The sequence below is a fragment of the Pezoporus occidentalis genome, unplaced genomic scaffold, assembly GCF_034315485.1.
Source record: "Pezoporus occidentalis ecotype Australia unplaced genomic scaffold, CSIRO_AGI_Poc_V1 ctg78, whole genome shotgun sequence".
NCBI lineage: Eukaryota > Metazoa > Chordata > Aves > Psittaciformes > Psittacidae > Pezoporus > Pezoporus occidentalis.
This window is the reverse complement of record NW_026916137.1, coordinates 2455047-2474047: the sequence shown is the minus strand read 5'-3', so window position 1 is coordinate 2474047 and position 19001 is coordinate 2455047. Positions and strand designations below refer to the sequence as shown.

Sequence of the window (19001 nt, the reverse complement as noted above, 5' to 3'; positions counted from 1 at the left end):
TGTAGAAAAGTTACCCCTGGAGCTCCTGACAGCCTCCAGTGACATGAATATTGATATTTTCATTTTCTGTTCTTTTGGTGATAAAGAGCTCTAGCTTCTATCCAAGTTATGATAAACATGTATTGAGGACACTGGTATCTTTGTGAGGAAGGATCCAACAAGTAATATTTATGGGACCTTGTAAAGAGGCTGCTGTTACATGGTCAATGAGCCTTGACACATACAGTCCTTTCTCCTAATTGAAAGGATTTCTCAATGGCACCAATAAAATCGCTGCCTTATAAACTGGAAAATCCATGGCAGTAATGTTCTGGTTTTGATGAAGCACTAAATCTAGGGTGCTGTTTTCTGAGAATGCTGCCTAAATCTCCTTTTTGTAGGGGTGGTATTTTTTCCTTTACCTGACTGTAGCTACATAGAAGGATTTTGGGGTTGTAAAATTTCCTGACCACAGGTTTATTCTATTACTGTCTTGGAGGTATTCTGCTGCTTAACATGATCTAGAAAAGAGATGCTAATCAGTGGGCTGGGTGTTGCTACTAAGCTGGTGATGGAAAGTATTTTATGTTGGTCTTAACTGTTGTCCTCAAATTATCGATGATGTCTTCTAGAAGCAGAGTGTGTCTCATGTATTGTCTGGACTGGTTTGTGGCATTTCTAAGAAGTTGTGGTATTTGACTGGTTATTTATCAGAACCAGCAGGTAGGAAATAAAGCTGTTGATTAAACATATTTGTAATATTTTTACCAAGTAGAGCAGTGAAAGGCTAATCTTGAACTGAACATTACTGACATAGTATCTCATGCTGAGTACTGGTGCATCTTACAAGTTGTTTGACTCTTGCTACTTTAATGTGCATTCTCTTTTCTGCTCAATAATGGCTTTCAAATGCTTAAGGGTCAGTGTTTTGCTGGAGTTTTTTAGCTACTTGCTAGTTTATGGTGTGTTTTTTTGGTTGTTTTTTTTTTTGCGTCCACTTGGCAAGCAAAACCTTGACCTTATTGGAAGTCTGACAACTTACCAGTGCTTCCAGAAATGAAACTAAAGGAGGGGGAGGCATGTTCTGATGACCAGGGACTTGGAGTACTTAGCATGTGCCTGTCTGCCTCTAGGAATTTGCAAGGCAACTTGAGGCTTTAAAAATATATACATTTTGTTTCCTTCTCTTTTCACAGGTCCCCAGTTCTAAAACACAATGTCGCAACGAGATGCAGATAAGTACCTTTATGTGGACAAAAATATTATTAATAACCCTCTGACTCAGGCTGACTGGGCAGCTAAGAAACTGGTATGGGTTCCCTCCGAGAAGAATGGGTTTGAGGCAGCCAGCCTGAAGGAAGAAGTAGGAGATGAGGCCGTGGTGGAACTGGCAGAGAATGGGAAGAGAGTGAAAGTAAATAAGGATGACATCCAGAAGATGAACCCTCCCAAATTCTCTAAAGTGGAAGATATGGCAGAGCTGACATGCCTGAATGAGGCTTCTGTTCTTCACAACTTAAAGGAGAGATACTACTCAGGACTGATCTATGTAAGTCTTGTCTGTTGGGGGTAAGAGTTTTTGATTACATAGTATGTGAACTTAATGTAATTACTTTGCTTCTAAAAATGTGTATGTTAACCTTTCATTGCCCCTATACACAAGTTTCATGTGACTTAGCTTCTTCCTTCTGCTTAACATTTTTTCACTAAACTATGCCAATCCCTCTCTAGTTGAAGCTTTCAAAGAATGCTGTGGTAAATCTGTCTTTAACATTTTAATGTCTTCGTTTGCAGGATGTTTTGAATGCCATTTAACTTTCTTTAAGCAAGACATGAGAGCAGTTGGAAAGTAGTAAAGAGTCTATTCTGAACTGAACCAAGTAATAATAAAAATGCAGTCCTAATATACCTAACATCTGAATTGTGTTTTCCCATGTCTGGAGCTTCAGAGGGAAAGAATGCTGATGCCAAGCTTTTTGTGTTATAAAAATTCAGGATCTCAGAGTGTCCTGCTATAGAAGGCACATGTGGGCCTGAATGTGTTTACAGATAAGAAATATTTCCTTTTCTTTGCACCCCAAAATGGACAAGAGCAGAGATTCCTGCTTCTTTTTTGCTGTGGAAATGACAAAGATACCATTTATGGAACCAGTGGGCATACCCAAATGAAGCATGCAGCAACTACTTCACTGAATACCAAAAGCAATAAAGAGGGAAAAGTGGGGAAGGAGATTTTGGAACCTCAGTCTGGTCCTTCAGTTCCCTTCTGAAGTTCTCTTTTCCTCTTCATGTGGCCTCTGTTTAGCCAGCAGATGTTGGTCATGACAGCATCTACTTTAGTAATATTCTGCAGGCATAGAAAGAATGGTTAATGTAAAATTTGGGTGCAGTGACTGGTTAAAACAGGAGCTAGTGTGTTGTGGTATGTTTATTTTCAGACTAGCTTCCAACAGTGTTAAAATGTGACTGCCTGAGATGGAATCCTGAGGGATGCCAAAACAGTGGATGTTCATATTTTTAGGCATTATGAAATATTCTTCACAGTAGATTAAAAGATCTATTAAAACAAAATAAAGAATAAATTTCATATGTAGATGTCCTTGAAGATGTCTGTCTAGATTTCCCTCCCTCTTTCTTGTGCTGCTAAAACCCAAAAGCTGCCCCTCTTGTCATATGGAGAAGACAGCATGAGTAAGAACTCTCTGCAACATCTGTATGTATGTTTTGGGGGGTTTTTTGAATGCCTGCTACTTCATCATACCTGTAATGATGCAGTGTTTTGTGTAGTCATCTTATGTGGCAAACTGTAGATGATCTCTTCTGCCCTAAGAGGGACTGGTGGTATCTAAGACACCACACGGCAGCAGTTCACCCTTGTTATCCATCTTGGGTAGAAGCCTTTGTGAACTGTTGCCTTCTAAGCTAAGGAGCATGAACACAAGCTAGAAATTTTCACTCTGCTAGTGCTGTGACCACTGCTCTTCTGGAGTGGCATTGAGGACATAGACTCACAAAATGGTTTGGGTTGGAAAGTACCTTAAGATCATCTAGTTCCCACCCCCTACCATGGGCAGGGATGCCTCACCACTGACCATGTCGCCCAAGGCTCTGTCAACCTGGCCTTGAACACTGCCAGGGATGGAGCATTTACCACTTCTCTGGGCAACCTGTTCCAGTGCCTCACCACCCTCGCAGTAAAGAACATCTTCCTTATATCTAACCTGAACTTTCTCTGGTTTAGTTTGAGCCCATTACCCTTATCCTGTTGCTACAGTCACTGATGAGGAGTCCCTCTTTGGCATCCTTGTAGGCTCTCTTCAGATACTGGAAGGCTGCTATGAGGTCTCCACACAGCCTTCTCTTCTCCAGTCTGAACAGCTCCAGCTTTCTCAGCCTGTCTTCATATGGGAGCTGCTCAAGCCCCATTATCAGCCTTGTGGACCTCCTCTGGACTTGCTCCAACAGCTTCATGTCCTTATGTTGGGGACATCAGAACAGCACACAGTACTCCAGGTGGGGTCTCACAAGAACAGAGTAGAGGGGCAGGATCGCCTCCTAAATTGCCTCTATTATGAAGAACTGTTAAAGAAATTATCAGAGAACATCTGAAGGGTGCAAAGCTGGTAAAAAGTAAAAACAGTCTGATTCCTACTGAGTGATGTCAAAATTTGGAGAGCTGATGTGGTTGGAGGTTGATGCAGTAAGTTATTCTTTGTAATCAATAATTCCTTTGACTATTGGTCAAAATATGTTCTTGGAGAAGAATGTTGGTAGTGAGGTGAAATAGGATGTGCAAGATCATGTGTAACACTTTTAGAACAGGAAGCTGCTGCGTTATGTAATAAGTTGTGGAAAATAATTCAGCAGCATCTCAAAGTCTGTTGCACACTATGCAATGGGCTGTTTCACATATCTTGCAAGATATCCTCTGAAATTTCAGACATAGTCTGTGACTGTAATAAATTGAGTTCTTCTAATTGGATTGTAAGAAGTATTAAAATATCTCCACACCCTTCACCAAAGTAATCCTAGCATAGTAATTCTGTATTATAGAATCTTAAGTCTTGCCAAAACTGTATTTCTGTGCACTTGTGAAATGGACTGATCTCACCTGTCAGCAGTTCTCAGCAAGTCAGGAGATTAATGTGGAGGCTTAAAATACTTTCATTGGAATGGCTGTTGGTTGATCATTAATCCCCTTGAAGAAAGAGAATACACGCAATGTATCTAGCATAAATGTCTCTGGAAAGATCATAAGTGTTATTTAGTTCTGCTCTTGTCCTTTCTGTCTTCTTTGCCAGCAGGGATGTGTGGTTTTGTGTGGTTTTTTTTGGGGGGGGAGGGGGGGCTGTGTTTCTTTTTAACTTTTTCTGTCTACTCATCCTATAAAAAGAAGGGTGAAATCTTAAGGCTGGTGCACACAAATTTTGATCAGGAAGTTTGTCAAACATTTCAAGAACTGAGTCCAACACCAATTTGCTGTTTCTGTGTGCTGATTAACTCTGCACTGAGGTGACTTTTGCTAATAGACTGGCTTTCATATTAACCCTTTCTGTTATGAATGCTTTATCAAGATCATTTTCAGCTTCTGTGTTGCTTACCTGAACTGCCTTACATGTTCCAGTTACTTCACTAAAGTTAACAGTTGCTGGAAAATAAACTATCTGAGGCTGTTAGCTTTGTGCCATGCTGTAGATGGTCCTTTGAGCTATTCAGAGCTAGGTTAGCAGTTAGAAAAATTAAACTAGTTCCAGTTTGGCCCATGTCACTTGAAATACCTAACAAAAGGTAATGCTAGAATTCTATTTTGAGATAGTAATGTCTGAAACAAAGTACAGATTTTTCAAGCCAGCAATGCTTGTAATAGAATAACCTTTCAGTTGGAGCCTTGGGTTCAGTTCAGGGATTTATGCATATAAATCTTTACTTGTTCTTTAATAAGATGAAGATGACTCTTGTCTTCTCTTTGTAGGGCTGGCAGCTTCTGCTCAATTCAACTTGCTTCCTATATAAAACTGTCTGTGCTTGAACAGCAGTCATGATGTGGTGTTCTCACTCAGTTGCCTATCCCAGCCATGATTAGTTGCCTCTCTGTATTAGACAAAATTATCACCTCATGCATCTGCCTGAGATCATTATACTGCAGGAAACTTCCTGTAGGTATTTCTCCTGGCAACCAGAATGCTGGAAGAAAGGTGATGGCTTCTTCCTGCATACCTGCTTCCTGGCTTCATTACTCTAATTGAAATTAATGTTTTCTGTTTTGTAAACTGCTGCTCTCATCTGTAAGACTGCTTCAGTTCAGCTTCAGACCTTTATTTTTACTTGAAAAGCAACAATTCTAATATGTCAGCAAACACAGCCATAAAAAGTCACACAAATGCAGACAAGAAAACTTTACATTCCCTTTGGAATATTACCACAGTACTTGCTACCACTTTTCTTTTGCTTTTGCTTCTAATTCCCCAAAAGCAGCAAACAGGCCCTCAGCCTTATTAGCCTCTTGAAAGGAGAGGTAGGTTTGATCTGTGCCATGAGTTACAGTTTTGTTGGGGCCAGGGGGAAGTGGGACTGTATAGGGCATCTTCTTCCAATTGTTATGTGCCTGTTGCTACTGCCATAGGATTTGAGGCATGATGGCTGCTAATGCAGACAGCTGAAGCTGACAACCTAGAAGGTTTTTGCTTGCTTGTTTTCCAGAGGTCTGATAAAATTGGTAGCTTCTCTTCTAGGAGTTCAGTTGACTCCAATGTCAGTTATTCCCATGGCAGAGTAAGGAAAAATGTGTACTGCATGTACTGTGAACATGCTACTCTTGAGTTGACCCCCTCCTACGTCTTGGTCCTACTCTGTCATCCACTAGTGTAGTCAAAAGTCAGGAAAGCATGACCCAGACTTTTCAGCAGTTACTCTGTGCTGTACAAGTACTGTTTGACATGATGGAGAACTAAGGCTGAGGCAAAAGGAACTAGCCAAGTTGGTTTCTGCAGACTCCTGAAACTGTTCCTTTCAAGCACTACCTCAGACCTAACCTCACTAGAACATCTCACTGAAGCTTAGCTTCCTGGAGCTCTTGAAGTCCTGTGCTAAAAGGTTTTTAGCCAACTTGCATAATTTCATGGTTTCCCACTTTGGAAAGAGATGTAGTATTTTCAAATGTTCCTCAAATACTTAGCAGGTAGGTCTGGAAACATACCCTGATAGTTTATACTGGTGTGTGGAAAAGGAAACTTAAATATCTATAAAAATTTTCCTTTCTGGGAGACATAGGGTGAAAGCTGTATCTGAACCTCCTGCGTGCAGGAGTGGGCTAATTACGTGATGTTAAGCCAGCATGTAGAAAATTTGGATATAAGACAATAAACTGTGTAGTAGATGCTATTTTCACCCTTCTGATTGCTGTGATCTAATCCTTACATTTATCTAGATAAGGAGGCTAAATCTGATTAAGTATTCTGTGCTTGCTGTGGACAACTCTTTACCACTCTAAAGCACTCTTCATTGATCAAACAGTAGAAGAGGTGGTAGCAATAGGAAAGTGCCAAATATATTGTCTTCTGGTAGCACTACAAGTTGCTGTAGAAAGCTGTTCCTCTCCAGAGGTTTCAAACAGCTGCCTCTAAAATTGTCAGGGAACCCTAGAGTAGCTGTAAACCCCAGGAGCAAGGCTTTGAATGCTATTCTTAGAATATCAAGGAAATATCTAAGAAGCTTCTGCTCCTCCTATTCCCTTTGCAAGTAAAATGTTTGTTAGGGTATTTTTTGGTGGTGTGTTTTGTTTTGTTTGGTGGTTTTTTTTTTTGTTTGTTGGGGGTTTTTTTTTTAGATATTTGTATCTTAAAGGGTTCAGTGTTTTTTTTTTTTTCTTTTAAGAAGCTTAATATTTTAAACTAGAAGCTTGACATCTTCCATCAGAACTGTTGAATTTAAGCCAGCAGAAACCAATTGAGAAATGAACATTGGCAAATGTCATTGATTCTTTGAGCATGGAATACTTTAGAATTATTTTCTATATTTACTAGTTCAGAACTATACTATGTTAATGACCTGACCATTTTGAATCTAGTTCTAGTAATATTCTTTCCCTTATAAATCATGAAAGTCTTTAGGCTGGAAAGGTCTCTGGGAGGCTACCTAATCTAACATCCTGTTCAGAGCAGTGTCAACACTGAATTTAGCCTAGTCCAGTTTTTCAAGTTGTCTTTAAAACATCTAACGAGTACAGTGGTCTTATTTTTCTTTTAGTAACTATTTTGGCTTAAAGTTTTATTATGTTGTAATTGATCTATTACTTAACAAATCCATAGCAAATATAAGGCAGAACATAATAAAATGCATGTTTCTTTGAGCTGAGCACCTACCTTATATTCAAGTCAAGTATCCAATTACATTGTATAGGAACTTTGGAAGGAAGAAAAAGCCAACCCTAGAGGACTTTGTTAGCCAGGGAGCAGGCTAGTTTGATGATAATCAGTATGACTAATGTATCAGATGATGCTCTCTGCGTACTTGGAAAGGTTGCATACTAGCTAAGTTGACATGACTTTAACTGTTGCTCAGATTCTAATATTGCTTAGTGGTGTCAGTGGAAGAAGCACTTAAAAAAGGACCTGTTTATTTGTTTTTTCCAAGTAATATACTGCTAAAATGTGCAAGTATACAACATTTTTAATTCCTGTCTTTATTTGTTGGGGTGGTTTTTTCTCCAGACCTACTCAGGCCTGTTCTGTGTGGTAATCAATCCTTACAAGAACCTGCCTATATACTCAGAAGAAATAGTGGAGATGTACAAAGGCAAAAAGAGACATGAGATGCCGCCTCATATCTATGCCATCACAGACACAGCCTACAGGAGTATGATGCAAGGTGAGTGCTGACTGAGATAATGATTCTTTTTGAAATCACAAATCAAGGTTGCAGTCAAAACACTGTAGGAGAACAACTCACTGCTATCAGAAGGCATTGTTGCCTCCTCTGCCCTTGCTTACAGACACCTGGCACCTAGTTGGTGCCAGCTTTGTATTGAGGTGAATAGCTTTCTCCTGCTCTATTGGATTGAAGAACCTTACAAAGAGTCTGGCAAGAGCTGAACTTGACATAAAGAACAGGCAAACTGAGGTAGTGAACTTTCCCTTTCAGTGATGAGCCTGTGGAATGATAGCTGTATGTGGGCAAATATTGTATTAGTTGATACAGGCTTTTAACAGAATTATTTAAAATCCAGTCATACAGTCTGGTTGGGTGAAACAAGTTTATTGAAGTCTGATGGTCACTGGTAGTTTTACTCATCAGGAGTTGTTTATTTACATTTTTATTCTGCTAAGAATAAAACTTATTATCAGGAAATACTAGATACATCTGTTGGCTTTTCACAGAGTAAATGAAAGCAAGCTGCTTGACCTATTCTCCTCCCTGTGTCTACAAATGAGAATTAAAGAACCATGAAGAACCTGCTGCTTGTTTGTCACTTGAGGACTTTTAAATACGGAGCTCTGAATGTCTTGTGCATCTCTCCCCTGTATCTCCCCTCTCTGAGAGGAGGTCTTTCTTACACAGAGACAGTGCTTGTGTTGGGCATACTTGTGGAGTGTTCAGGTGTGGAGGTATTTTGGGCTTTTCTTGCTATTTGTAGCTGGGCTATATGAAGAGGCGTGCTTTGTAAGGTTTGAAGGTTATAATGGAAGCTTTGATTTGGCATGGCTTCTATTAATTTGATTACTCCTCTATTTTATGATGACTAGCAATGACTAAGGTGTTCGCCTCTCTCAGGTCTTGTTCAAAAAAGTGAGACTAATGACAAAGGCCAGATATAATAAAATCATGCTTTAAAATTCCAATTATAATCAGTTTTAGATTTCTGCTTTTCCCCTGCCCTCACTACCACTTGCTCCCCCAAGCATAACTATGGGTGACAATAAAAATATGGTTGCCCAGACTGGAAAGGGTGCAAGAGAAACTCCTTCCATCTACCTGTGCTTGTGGTTTTAAACGAATTTTAGGTGTGAAGAATGCTGAAAAAGTCTGCTGAAGCGTGGTGCCATGCAGAGCAGAACACATGGGAGCATTAACGTTGATGGATAGATTAAGCTATGTTTCTAAAAGCTTTGGGTGGGGAAGGGTGAGCCATACAGACATGCTGCAGGGAACTGATGGCGAGGTACTGATGGCAATTTGTTGAAGATGTGGCAACTCTTTAAGAAATACAGCTATACTACTGATGTGTTACTGTGAAAGGAATGCTGTATCCAGAAGAAGAAACTTCTGAACCTGGACTTCATTTATATAAGACATCACTTCCCTCAGACAAAGGCTGGATCTGCCATGAAGGACAAGGACAGATGCGCTGCCGATACTATATGTGGCAGTGTAGTTATCCATAAACCTCTTATCACTGTTTCACTTCATTTGTTTTTTTTTTCTCCCTTGTCCACTCCTTGTCAGCTCAATTACCAACATGTATTTTCTTAAACAAGCTATTGACTTAACCGTACCAGAGTTACTGTTCTCTAATGTCTTGGTTTAATGCCAGCTGGCAGTTGAGTACCACACAGCTCTCTTCTCACATCCTTGCCCCGGTGGGATGGGGAGGAGAATTTGGGGGGGAGGGGGGGGTGGGGGAAGGCAAAACCTGTGGGTTGAGATAAGAACAGCTTAATACTTGAAATAAACTAAAATAGTAATAATTGCAGTGAGAAGGGAGACAACAAAAAGGGGGAGAGAAATAAACCGAAGAAAGACAATGCACAGTACAATTGCTCACCACCAGCTGACCAATGTGCAACCTGTCACTGAGCAGTGATCGGTACCTCTTGGCTACCTCCCCCCAGTTTATACACTCGGCATGATGTGCTGTGGTAGGGAATATCCCTTTGGCTAGTTCAGTTCAGCTATTCTGATTATGCTGCTTCCTGGACTCCCATTCTTCATTAGCATAGCATGGGAAACTGAAAAGTCCTGGACTTAGAATAAGCACTACTTAGTAACAACTAAAACATTGGTGTGTTAACCAGCGTTGTTCTCAGACTAAATTAAAAAAACCCAAACACGGTACCAGCTACCTGGAAGAAAATTAACTACCCCAGCCAAAACCAGGACACCTAAAAGAAAAAGTCTTTTCTACATAGAGTCAGAAACAGTTTCTTTGTCGTTATTGTAAAGGGATTGAAGTCCTTGTCTGTCTATAGACAACAGTTAAACCATTTGGAACTCCACGTGCATGCATCTTGTCCTTCATCCCTGCCAGATATGTTGGTGTGTGGCAGTGGATATCCAGACAGCTGCAATTCTGCAACAAAGGACAGGTTACTTTCCCTGGTCTGACAGTGGTTCAGAGCTAGTGATTAGTCTACATGGGTACTTTATTTCCTTTTGAAAAGAGAAGGCGTCTCCACTGGACCACTGCTTGAATGATGTCTAAAACTTGGAAATTCCAGACTTGAATCACAAAGCTAAAGAATGGCAGCCCTGCTTCTGTTTTCCTAGCATGGGAGAATTGCTGTGAGCTCTGCTGAAGTGTTTTCCTTTCCCAGAACAATTCTAGCTATGCAGTATTCTCAGTAGTATTGACAATCTAGAGGTTTATCCCAGCTCTTCTTTGCCTGGTTTGAGATCGTCACTTGACTTTTTTTCTGAGTGCCTATTGGATGAGAGTATCATTCCCAATCAACTTTTGAACTAGCTTGCTTTGACCTCTGCTAGGTTTGGAAAGATTTGTGTGTGTGCGTGTCACTTCACATGTGCATATGTGTGCTAGCAAGAACCCTAGAGATCGTTTTAGGGTTATTTGCTGCCTTGTTACCTTTTGCAATAAGGAAATAAGTAGCATTGACGTCTGCTACTGGGAATGCAGAGAAGGTATGTTGTGTCAGTGCCTCTGGTCCTGGCTAGCCTCTAGGGCAATGAAAAGCAGCATTCCTATTCCACTTTCTCAGTTTTGCTTAGCAGTGAGGGAGGCTTGGTGCAGCAGCCAGTGGTATGGCAGGAATCTGTACAGAGAATAGAAGATGAAAGGATCTGGTGCTCTGCATGAGCTGGAGGCATTTAGGATTAGGCTGTCTTCCCCAGGTTACTTTCAGAGCCCTGAAGGCTGGGAATCCTTTGTGGTCTGGAGAAGGATATCAAGCTGTCGACTGACTTCTGTCAGCATGGGGTATAGTTATCTCTTAAGCTGACATGACAGAGTGGAAAAGCCTTGCGTGTCAATCGATTTGGACTCTGATTATCTTTTTTTCAGTCAATTTATGTTATTTTAATAAGCAGGCCTTTCAAAGGGACATTTATCAGGAAAGGAGTTGGGAAGGGAGAGGAAGATGAGAGCTTTATTCCAACCTCTGTTAATTTAGAAACTATTTAACCCTTTTCAGGCATCTATGCTGATGCACTAGGGGTGAGCTTGGTCCTCTTTTAGTGTCTACCCTGGTTACTCCATTTACAAAACTGTTATGTGGCTTTGTATATTCCAAGAGGTTACATCGCTTTTTGTTAAATTTTCCTAGAAGTACTTCCTCGAAGCAATAACATGATGGAGAACATATTCAAAGTGATTATTTTTTTATCTTTTTTTTTTTTCCCTCCTTTGACCCAACATATTAGAACTCAGAATTGAGATGAAAATGTTATTTTGCTGCATGGTACTTGGAATAACTTCATGTACTTCAAGATGAGAACTCTGAAAAAAGGTGTGGCATTTTTGTTTTCAGAGAAAACAACCATTTGTCTTAATGTCCCTGTTCCTTGGGTAACCTGGACACCAGAAGCCTCAGGTCTGAGTGCTTTCAGAAGAATTACTTTTCTGGTGCTGATGGAGCACAGTGCCTGCAAGTGGAGCAGTGTCAAATTATTATGCTAATGCAGCAGGTGTACACTGAAGGGGTACATTTTTTACCTCAGTTTATAGTCTCCAGGGAATCTGTGTAGAAAAATATATTTAAAGCTGTTAAATAACACCTTTTCTATTTGGATCACATATAGGATGTTTTCTAGGTCAAATTCTGATAGAACCTAGAAATTTCGTTGATGGCTGGTTTAATGCTATTGTCTGAAACTTCTGGAATATGGTTATTTTCCAAAACTCAACCTGCTCAACTAAGAGACAGGTAGGAGAGGGAATAGATAGCATGTTCGTAATGAATGTACTCCATCTCATTTCTAATCTAGTTTCTCCACCTATTAGTGAAGGGCTCCTAACGGTAAGTCTAGAAATCATTGTGCAGTAATTAAACCCTCCTTGACCTTCATGGATTAGTTTGTGAAGGAGCCTATGAAGCTTGCTTGTTGGTCGTACGCACTTGGGACTTAGACAATCTCTAGGTTTGGTGTTTAAAGGAAAAAACCAACTCTGAAGGATAGTAACTTTATGATTTTGATTGACCTTGTTACATTAAGAGAGGAACCGGTGTTTGCTGTTTAAGACAAATCACTTGCTTTGTTGATCTTCACATGCACCTCAGGCCCATTCGTTATTTTCACAAGAAGCAGTCCTGTACATCTGCTTCTGTAACATATAACCTTGAAGTATTTAATTTGTAACTGCTGGATGTTTATGTATTTCATAAGTTTCCAAACCAGTAGAACACTTCTGTTTTAACTTGCTTGGTCAAGTAGTCTTTCTCTTGTTGCTTAGTATTGGTCTGCTACACTGCCCTGTATATAGCGCTGTCCCAAAGTGCATCTTTGTTTTCTATACAACATTCTCTGTTTACTGATTCAAGGATACTTGACTGACAGAGCTGCTCAGATTATGTAGAGGCACAGATGTCTCTTTCAACTTGCATGTAAAGGTCAAGTTCTGTTTCCACTGAACCCAAAAGAATATAGCCTGTGGTTTCACTAGTTTCTAAGATTCATCCAGATTTCTGATGCAAAAGGCAGTGTTAAGTTGGGATACTAATTATGGAGGGTTTTGATGGCGTTTGCATACAAATGTAAGAAAAGATGTAGGTAGCTTCATGTTTTCTTAAGAAATGTCTTACATGCTTTGAATTACTTCAGATTTCTAAGTGCAGCTCTCAAAAACTGTGTCTCAAAATGTGGTTTTCAGTAGAACAAGGAGCTAAAAAAGTCCGTTGCCCACTTGTTTTTTAGTAGCTACCACACCCTTTTTGCTTCATTCCTGTAAACCAGAGCAGGAGCAATCTGGCAGTCCCTTTTGTAATGGTTCAGCCCTTGCTGTCAGTCTCCCTGCAGTTTGCTGTTTCAGTATCATGAGCTGCCTGAGCTTTTGCAGGCTGTATACCACTTTTTTTTCCTGTCAGAACTTCATAAACATTTGTGTAACTTAAAATTACAGCCTAACTTGTTTTCCTGTTTTGCTCTCTCCAGATTCAGTTAAGGAATGTTAGAGAAAGGGGTATGGGCTCTAGTCCAAAAATGGCTTGGGGAAATAAATATTTTCATTTGACCCAGTAGGACATATTTCATTTTTTGGAATGAGATTTACTTTTCTTCTTGTGACTGTCCTCAAACTTCAGATAATCCTGGCACTGCAGTGTTCCCAACTCAAGTGTTGGGGTTTTTGTTGTTGTTGTTGTTGTTTGGCTGGGGTGCTTTTTTGTGTGGTTTTTGGTTGGTTGGTTTTACCTTGAAGTTCTGTTATTGAGAGCTATCTTGGATGTGCTATGTTTGTCCTTCATTTGATTCCTTTCTCTCTTTTTTGTATTTGATGACAGGTTATTAGCATTTGGAAACTTCTCTATAATGTATTCTTTAAATGGTAATGCAAAACCAGGCTCTTTGGCTCTGTTCTGGTGCTCCCCAGGAGTGGTTTTGATCCTACTCACACCAGCATGTAGGTTAAAGCACCACAGTGAACATACTTGATTAGATTCCGTGCCAGTGCAGTTGTTCCAAATAGTGCAAGTGTCAAGTGCCTGGGGTTCCTCCTGTGTTAGAGCCCTGAGGGAAGGACGTGGGTTGTAAGATGATGTTGAGGTCGGAAGAGAAGCTTGAGGAGGGACTGAGGAACCAAAACTACTGCATGGCTGAAGCACTTACATGCATTTAAGACTAATGCTTGCTTTAGGTCATCTCTAACTTGTTGAGGCAGCCAGTTGCCTAAGTTGGGGTAGAAGCATACACTGCGGTGCTGGGGGAGCAGTGCAGTAACGGAAACCTGGAGGGCCAGGCTGCTTGGTTCTGCCAGACACTGGTGGTTAGGAGGTGGGTGGTACCAGCCAGCTATGGTTAAGCTTTGAGCCTTAATGAGTCAGCTATAGGCAGGGGACTTCGAGCCAAGCCTTTGCCTTTCAGCTACACTTCCTCTTAGCTGCAGAGGTGATGTCACCAGTGTGTGAATGCTATAGTACTTCTCCTTTTATGGTGATAAACAGGCTTGAAACTGGAGTCACTCATGCAGAGGAAGTGGGTGATAAAGGCCTGCTTGGATGTTCTGTGACCAAGATGTGGAGCTTGAATCGCACATTCTTCTAGCTTCCCAACCTTTTTCTTTTTCCCTGCCCAAAACATCTAAAAACAAAATTCAGGATTCTGGAGCTCTGTTTATTTATCAATTGTGCTAATAAATTCAACCAGAGCAGTTCAGCATTCATTCAGATTTGTTGTTTTGCAGTAGAATATTTGGCTGAGGACTTCTTATGTACAAGATGTCTCTCTTGTGAAAACAGAATTTGGTTTAATTACATTTGCAATGTCCTGGAAGCAGTCTGAAATGCAGTCTTATTTTTGGACTGAAAAAATCAAGAATGAGATAATTTTTTTTAATATAGTAAAATTAATCTACTGATCTTAATATACAATACTGCTGTATAGCTTAAATTTGAAGGATGTTTTACTTCCTGAATTTCTGGATGCTTGAGGCTGCTGCATCTTATGATCACTTAAATACTATGGTGATGAGACCTAAAGAAGAGGCTAGATAAAAGGCTTTCCTTGCCAGCTGGTCTGAAATACAGAACTGTTGCTATAATTAACTAATGAGTTGTTATTCTGGATTGTTTTTAATAAGTGACTCTGTTTAGGATTGAAAAGCAGATGTAGATTTCTTTTAATCAGGCGTTTCTTGATGGTGTTATTATAAGCCACTGAGTTTATGGTACCCAGCACATTCTCTTTTGCTGAGTAGGTTGCTTGCACAACTGACAATGGAGTAAAGGCAAGTGCTGACTGAAGTAGTGCAGTTACGCCCATGCAGAATGATCCTTAAAAAACAAAAAAAAGAGGTGTGGAGGTGGCCTTTTGTCTGGACAACTGAATTTTGATTCGTGATGGCACCAGTCAGTGTTGTATGGAGAGGAATATTGGCATTTAAAGCAATTCTTAACTGGAAGTGTATCTAAGAGTTACGTTTTTGTATGCGTTAGCTCTTTGCCCCTTTGGTCGGCTCCAGTTTCCTGTTGCTCAACACATTATTGGAGTTGTCTGTCTGTACACAATTAGAAGAATTCCAGCTATCCCAATGACTGCTGCTTTGCAGTCCTGGGAAAGAATTTCCCCCGGATTGCAAACAGGAATGTTGCCTTTTATGGCTCTGTCTGCACGCTGCCGGTGACTTGCCCGCACTCGCAGGTACGTTCCTGCTGGCTTAAAGCAGAGGTGACTAACGCAGCTGCAGAGGGCCACCATGAAAGTATGTCGGGGGAGGAAAATGTAGTGCCGAGAGGATTTTGAATGCTGTCTGTGACTTTTCCTGCCTGAGCACTTTTCAACACCTTGCTCTGTGTTTAAGGTGTGGAAAACTCCTGTGTTTGCCCCTTTGGGACTTCCTCAGGTCACTCCAGGGTGCAGTTACTAACTTGCCTTACTGGCATGAGGCTCAAAAAGAGCTGCTCAACCAAATGTGACAAAAGTTGTCATAATCAAAAAGCCTTTGGTGCCAAAGAGCTTCTTGGTATTATCTGACGTTGATCATCTCTTTTTCTGTTGGGGTTTAACTCTCGGCTTACCAACTTCTTTTTCTTCTGGAATAAGGAGCTTCTGGAAAAGGGGGAATGGGAAAGAATTCAACTGCATAGGGTTTCATTGCCTGTCTTTGGAGCCCCAGCTCATAATTCAAAAACCAGAGCTGGCTACCAGGAATAAGGAGCACCTTCCTTAGGGTTACCCTTTCTTTTCCCTTTTTAATTTTTCTCTCAGATTGGCTGTTTCAAGAGCCTCTAGTACCTGAATGTGAACATAACCTTTTCTAGGACAAATGGGCTGCTTTTTTATAGCCAAACTTTCAAAAGTCAGATGTTATTCAGAGGCACAATCTTTTCCTTTTGCATAGCTGCTTTGTGATAGAGAATGGCACCCAGGCAGTCACACTACCGAAGAATATATTACTTCAGGCAATCCATAAATGAGTCATTAGTTATTCCCCTGATTCATCCTCAAAGTGGCCAAGTCACAAAGAGGTCTGGCATGTTCCTGCTGAGCCCTTGACCCACTGGGAACCCTTGAATGGATTCAAGGGAGCTGGCTAACATGTACTCTTAGCCTGGCCCTCAGCAAAAGGGGTGCATATCTTAAAGGCAATGAATAAAATTCAGCACTTGAAAAAATGAATATGCAGTGCCAGTAAAGCTGCAGTATCTACTTCTGAATGCTCAAGAATTTGCTAGGGCAAAACCATTTGAGTGATGATTTTCTTCTGCTTGCTTTCTTCCAGACTTAGGGCTAATCAGCTCTTTCTGAGAACAGTATTAACAGGGATAAAGCAGATTATTTTCTTCTAATTTTTGTGCTCATCTGCATACAGTCAATTGTCCGTAAAGAAGCTTAAGAGCACGAATTGCCTGTCTGGTGTGTGAACCTAATGTTTCCATTATTGGTTTCAGAATGTTAATGTAGTAACATACGTTAACATCATCATTAACATAAGAGTATGCTAGTGATTATGTTAAAACTGAAACGCTAAATTCACTTTCAGCAGCAGTGTGTAAGAGTATAGAAAGTAGTTGCAGGTACTTGAACTCTATCTGACTATAAAGCCTTCCCTAATTACAGTTCAAAATCAAGTTTTGTGCTTATCTTGCACAAAACAACTTGAATGGTGACTCAGTTATATCGGCTAGTACTCTGGTGGGGAGAGTAGTGAATGTACTTGGAGAAAAGAATAGAAAGAACCAGTGCTATGTATGAGGGCAGTCAACATCCATAAACATACTGATGAAGGTTACTAATTGCTGAAATAATATCTTGGAGCAATCCAGTGAATTGGGTGTTTGAGTTGTGCTTTCTCTCAGAGATTAGACTTTGGTCCAGCACAAAATTGGGGCCCTGTGTGGAAAAAGGGAAGAATGAGAATAACTGGATGGAATCCGACTGTTGTGTTACTGAGATTCTCGGACTGGATGAGCTGGTAGTTCTTTGGTCTTGATCTTAAGCAAAAAAATAAAAAACAAATCCCAGACCCACCAAACCAAAAAATAGTATACACACATAAAAACCCCAACCAAACAAAAAAACCCACAAAACCAACAAAAACAAACCCCAACAAAACAACCCCCAAATGGTTAACTTAGAAGCTACTGGGGATTTTGAGTTCAGTGACAGCCTGTCCTGTGAGTGCCCCAGTAGCTCTTGTGGACTGTCTGTTAATGACTTGCTGTGCCCAAGTCTGTTCCATGTGTGAAGAGGTCTTACCGTCAGTGTAATGAGTGTAAGCTTCTAAGGCTATTCTGGTGTAGGAACAGGCGCTCTCCAGTCTGCCAAGTGCTCCCAGGTGGTTTCTGGTGGCATGGAGGAAGAATAGGATGCACACTGTGGGGAGGGAGGCGTGGGATGACACAGGGTGGACCAAGGCAGAAGCAGGGGAGTGTGTTCGCACAGAAGCGGTGAAGGAGCAGTGGGGTGAAGGCATGGTAGAATGACAAGTCAGGGCCGTGTATGAGGAATTGGCATCATGGGTGAAAGCTGGAGGGAGATTAAAAATGTGGGAGAAGATAGTGGTGAAGTGGCTGGGTGATGTAAGTTCTGTAACTGGAAAGATCTTATCATCCGCAGCTGGGAATTGAACACAGGGATTAGTATGCCTACTGGTATGTCAACATGAGCAAGAAAAGGTTTCCGCTGTTACCAGTTGCTGTGTTAATACAATAGGGGATGGTGCTACAAACAGATCAGCTGTATAGGACTTGGGCTGCTCCTCAGTATTGTAGTTTTGAAGTCCATTCTGTACAAAATAAGTAACAAAAATTTTTCACTGTTTCCAGTGTTTGTTTGGGGGGTGAAAGCCTCTGTTTGATATAAGGTTTTGGCATGTTGATATTTGTGATGGTTGCTGTCCTGCTTCCTCTATTTCCTCTCCTCTGATGATGAATTTTGTTAAGTCAGTATGTGCCTAGTGTAATGGGGGGAGGGGACTGAAGAACAAGTGCATCAAACAAGATGTACATCAAACTGTAGCTCTGGGATAAATAAATGTTCAGGGGGAGACTTACGTATTGTTCGTAGAAAAGTTGTAAATGTAAACAGTATTCTTTCTGGATGAAGAAAATTGGCATGGTACCATTATGCTTTGATATATGGTGAGAGGTTGGGGTCTGTTGTTGGAGAAGGGGTTACCTGGCCATATTTCTGAAGATACTTGTCAGAGTTTATTAGTTCCTGGTTTTGTCTTTGGTGGTGATTTTCTTTTGAGAGAGAAATTTAATTTTACAGTCTTAGTCTGACTACTTTTTAATTTTATTCTAGATCGAGAGGATCAGTCCATCCTTTGCACGTGAGTATTTTCCAGTTGCTAGCTTGACTAGATGTCAAAGTTTGTGGTTTTAAATTCTTGGGTGGAGGACTCTTTTAATTGTAAATGCTGGGTGTAAGCTTAGTAAATCAGGGAATAATTGAGAGTCAAGAAAGGTCCCACTACAGTTTCTCCAATATATATTTAATAGTGTTTATAGGAAGTGGAGGAAGAAGAGAAGTTTTGAAACAGCCCCATTGCTCAAATTCCTAAAGAAATAGAGCTTTTAAATGGAAAAGACTTGGACAAGTTCTTCAGATTTGATGCAGCTGTTATGCTTAAGTACATACATCCTGATGAGGCTAGTAGAGTAACAGATACTATTGATGCAGCAGTTTCTCTTCTA

The 19001-nt window shown here is 40.6% G+C and overlaps 1 protein-coding gene across 1 annotated transcript in view; it reads left to right on the top strand.

Annotated features, from left to right (window-relative positions):
* MYH9 (myosin heavy chain 9) overlaps positions 1-19001 on the top strand; it is a 73845-nt gene that overhangs the window by 16019 nt on the left and 38825 nt on the right. The window contains exons 2-4 of the mRNA XM_062602626.1: positions 1176-1528; positions 7689-7845; positions 18610-18637. Coding sequence (XP_062458610.1) covers positions 1196-1528; positions 7689-7845; positions 18610-18637 — 518 coding nt within the window. The 5' untranslated portion in view covers positions 1176-1195. The remainder of the gene's footprint in view (positions 1-1175; positions 1529-7688; positions 7846-18609; positions 18638-19001) is intronic.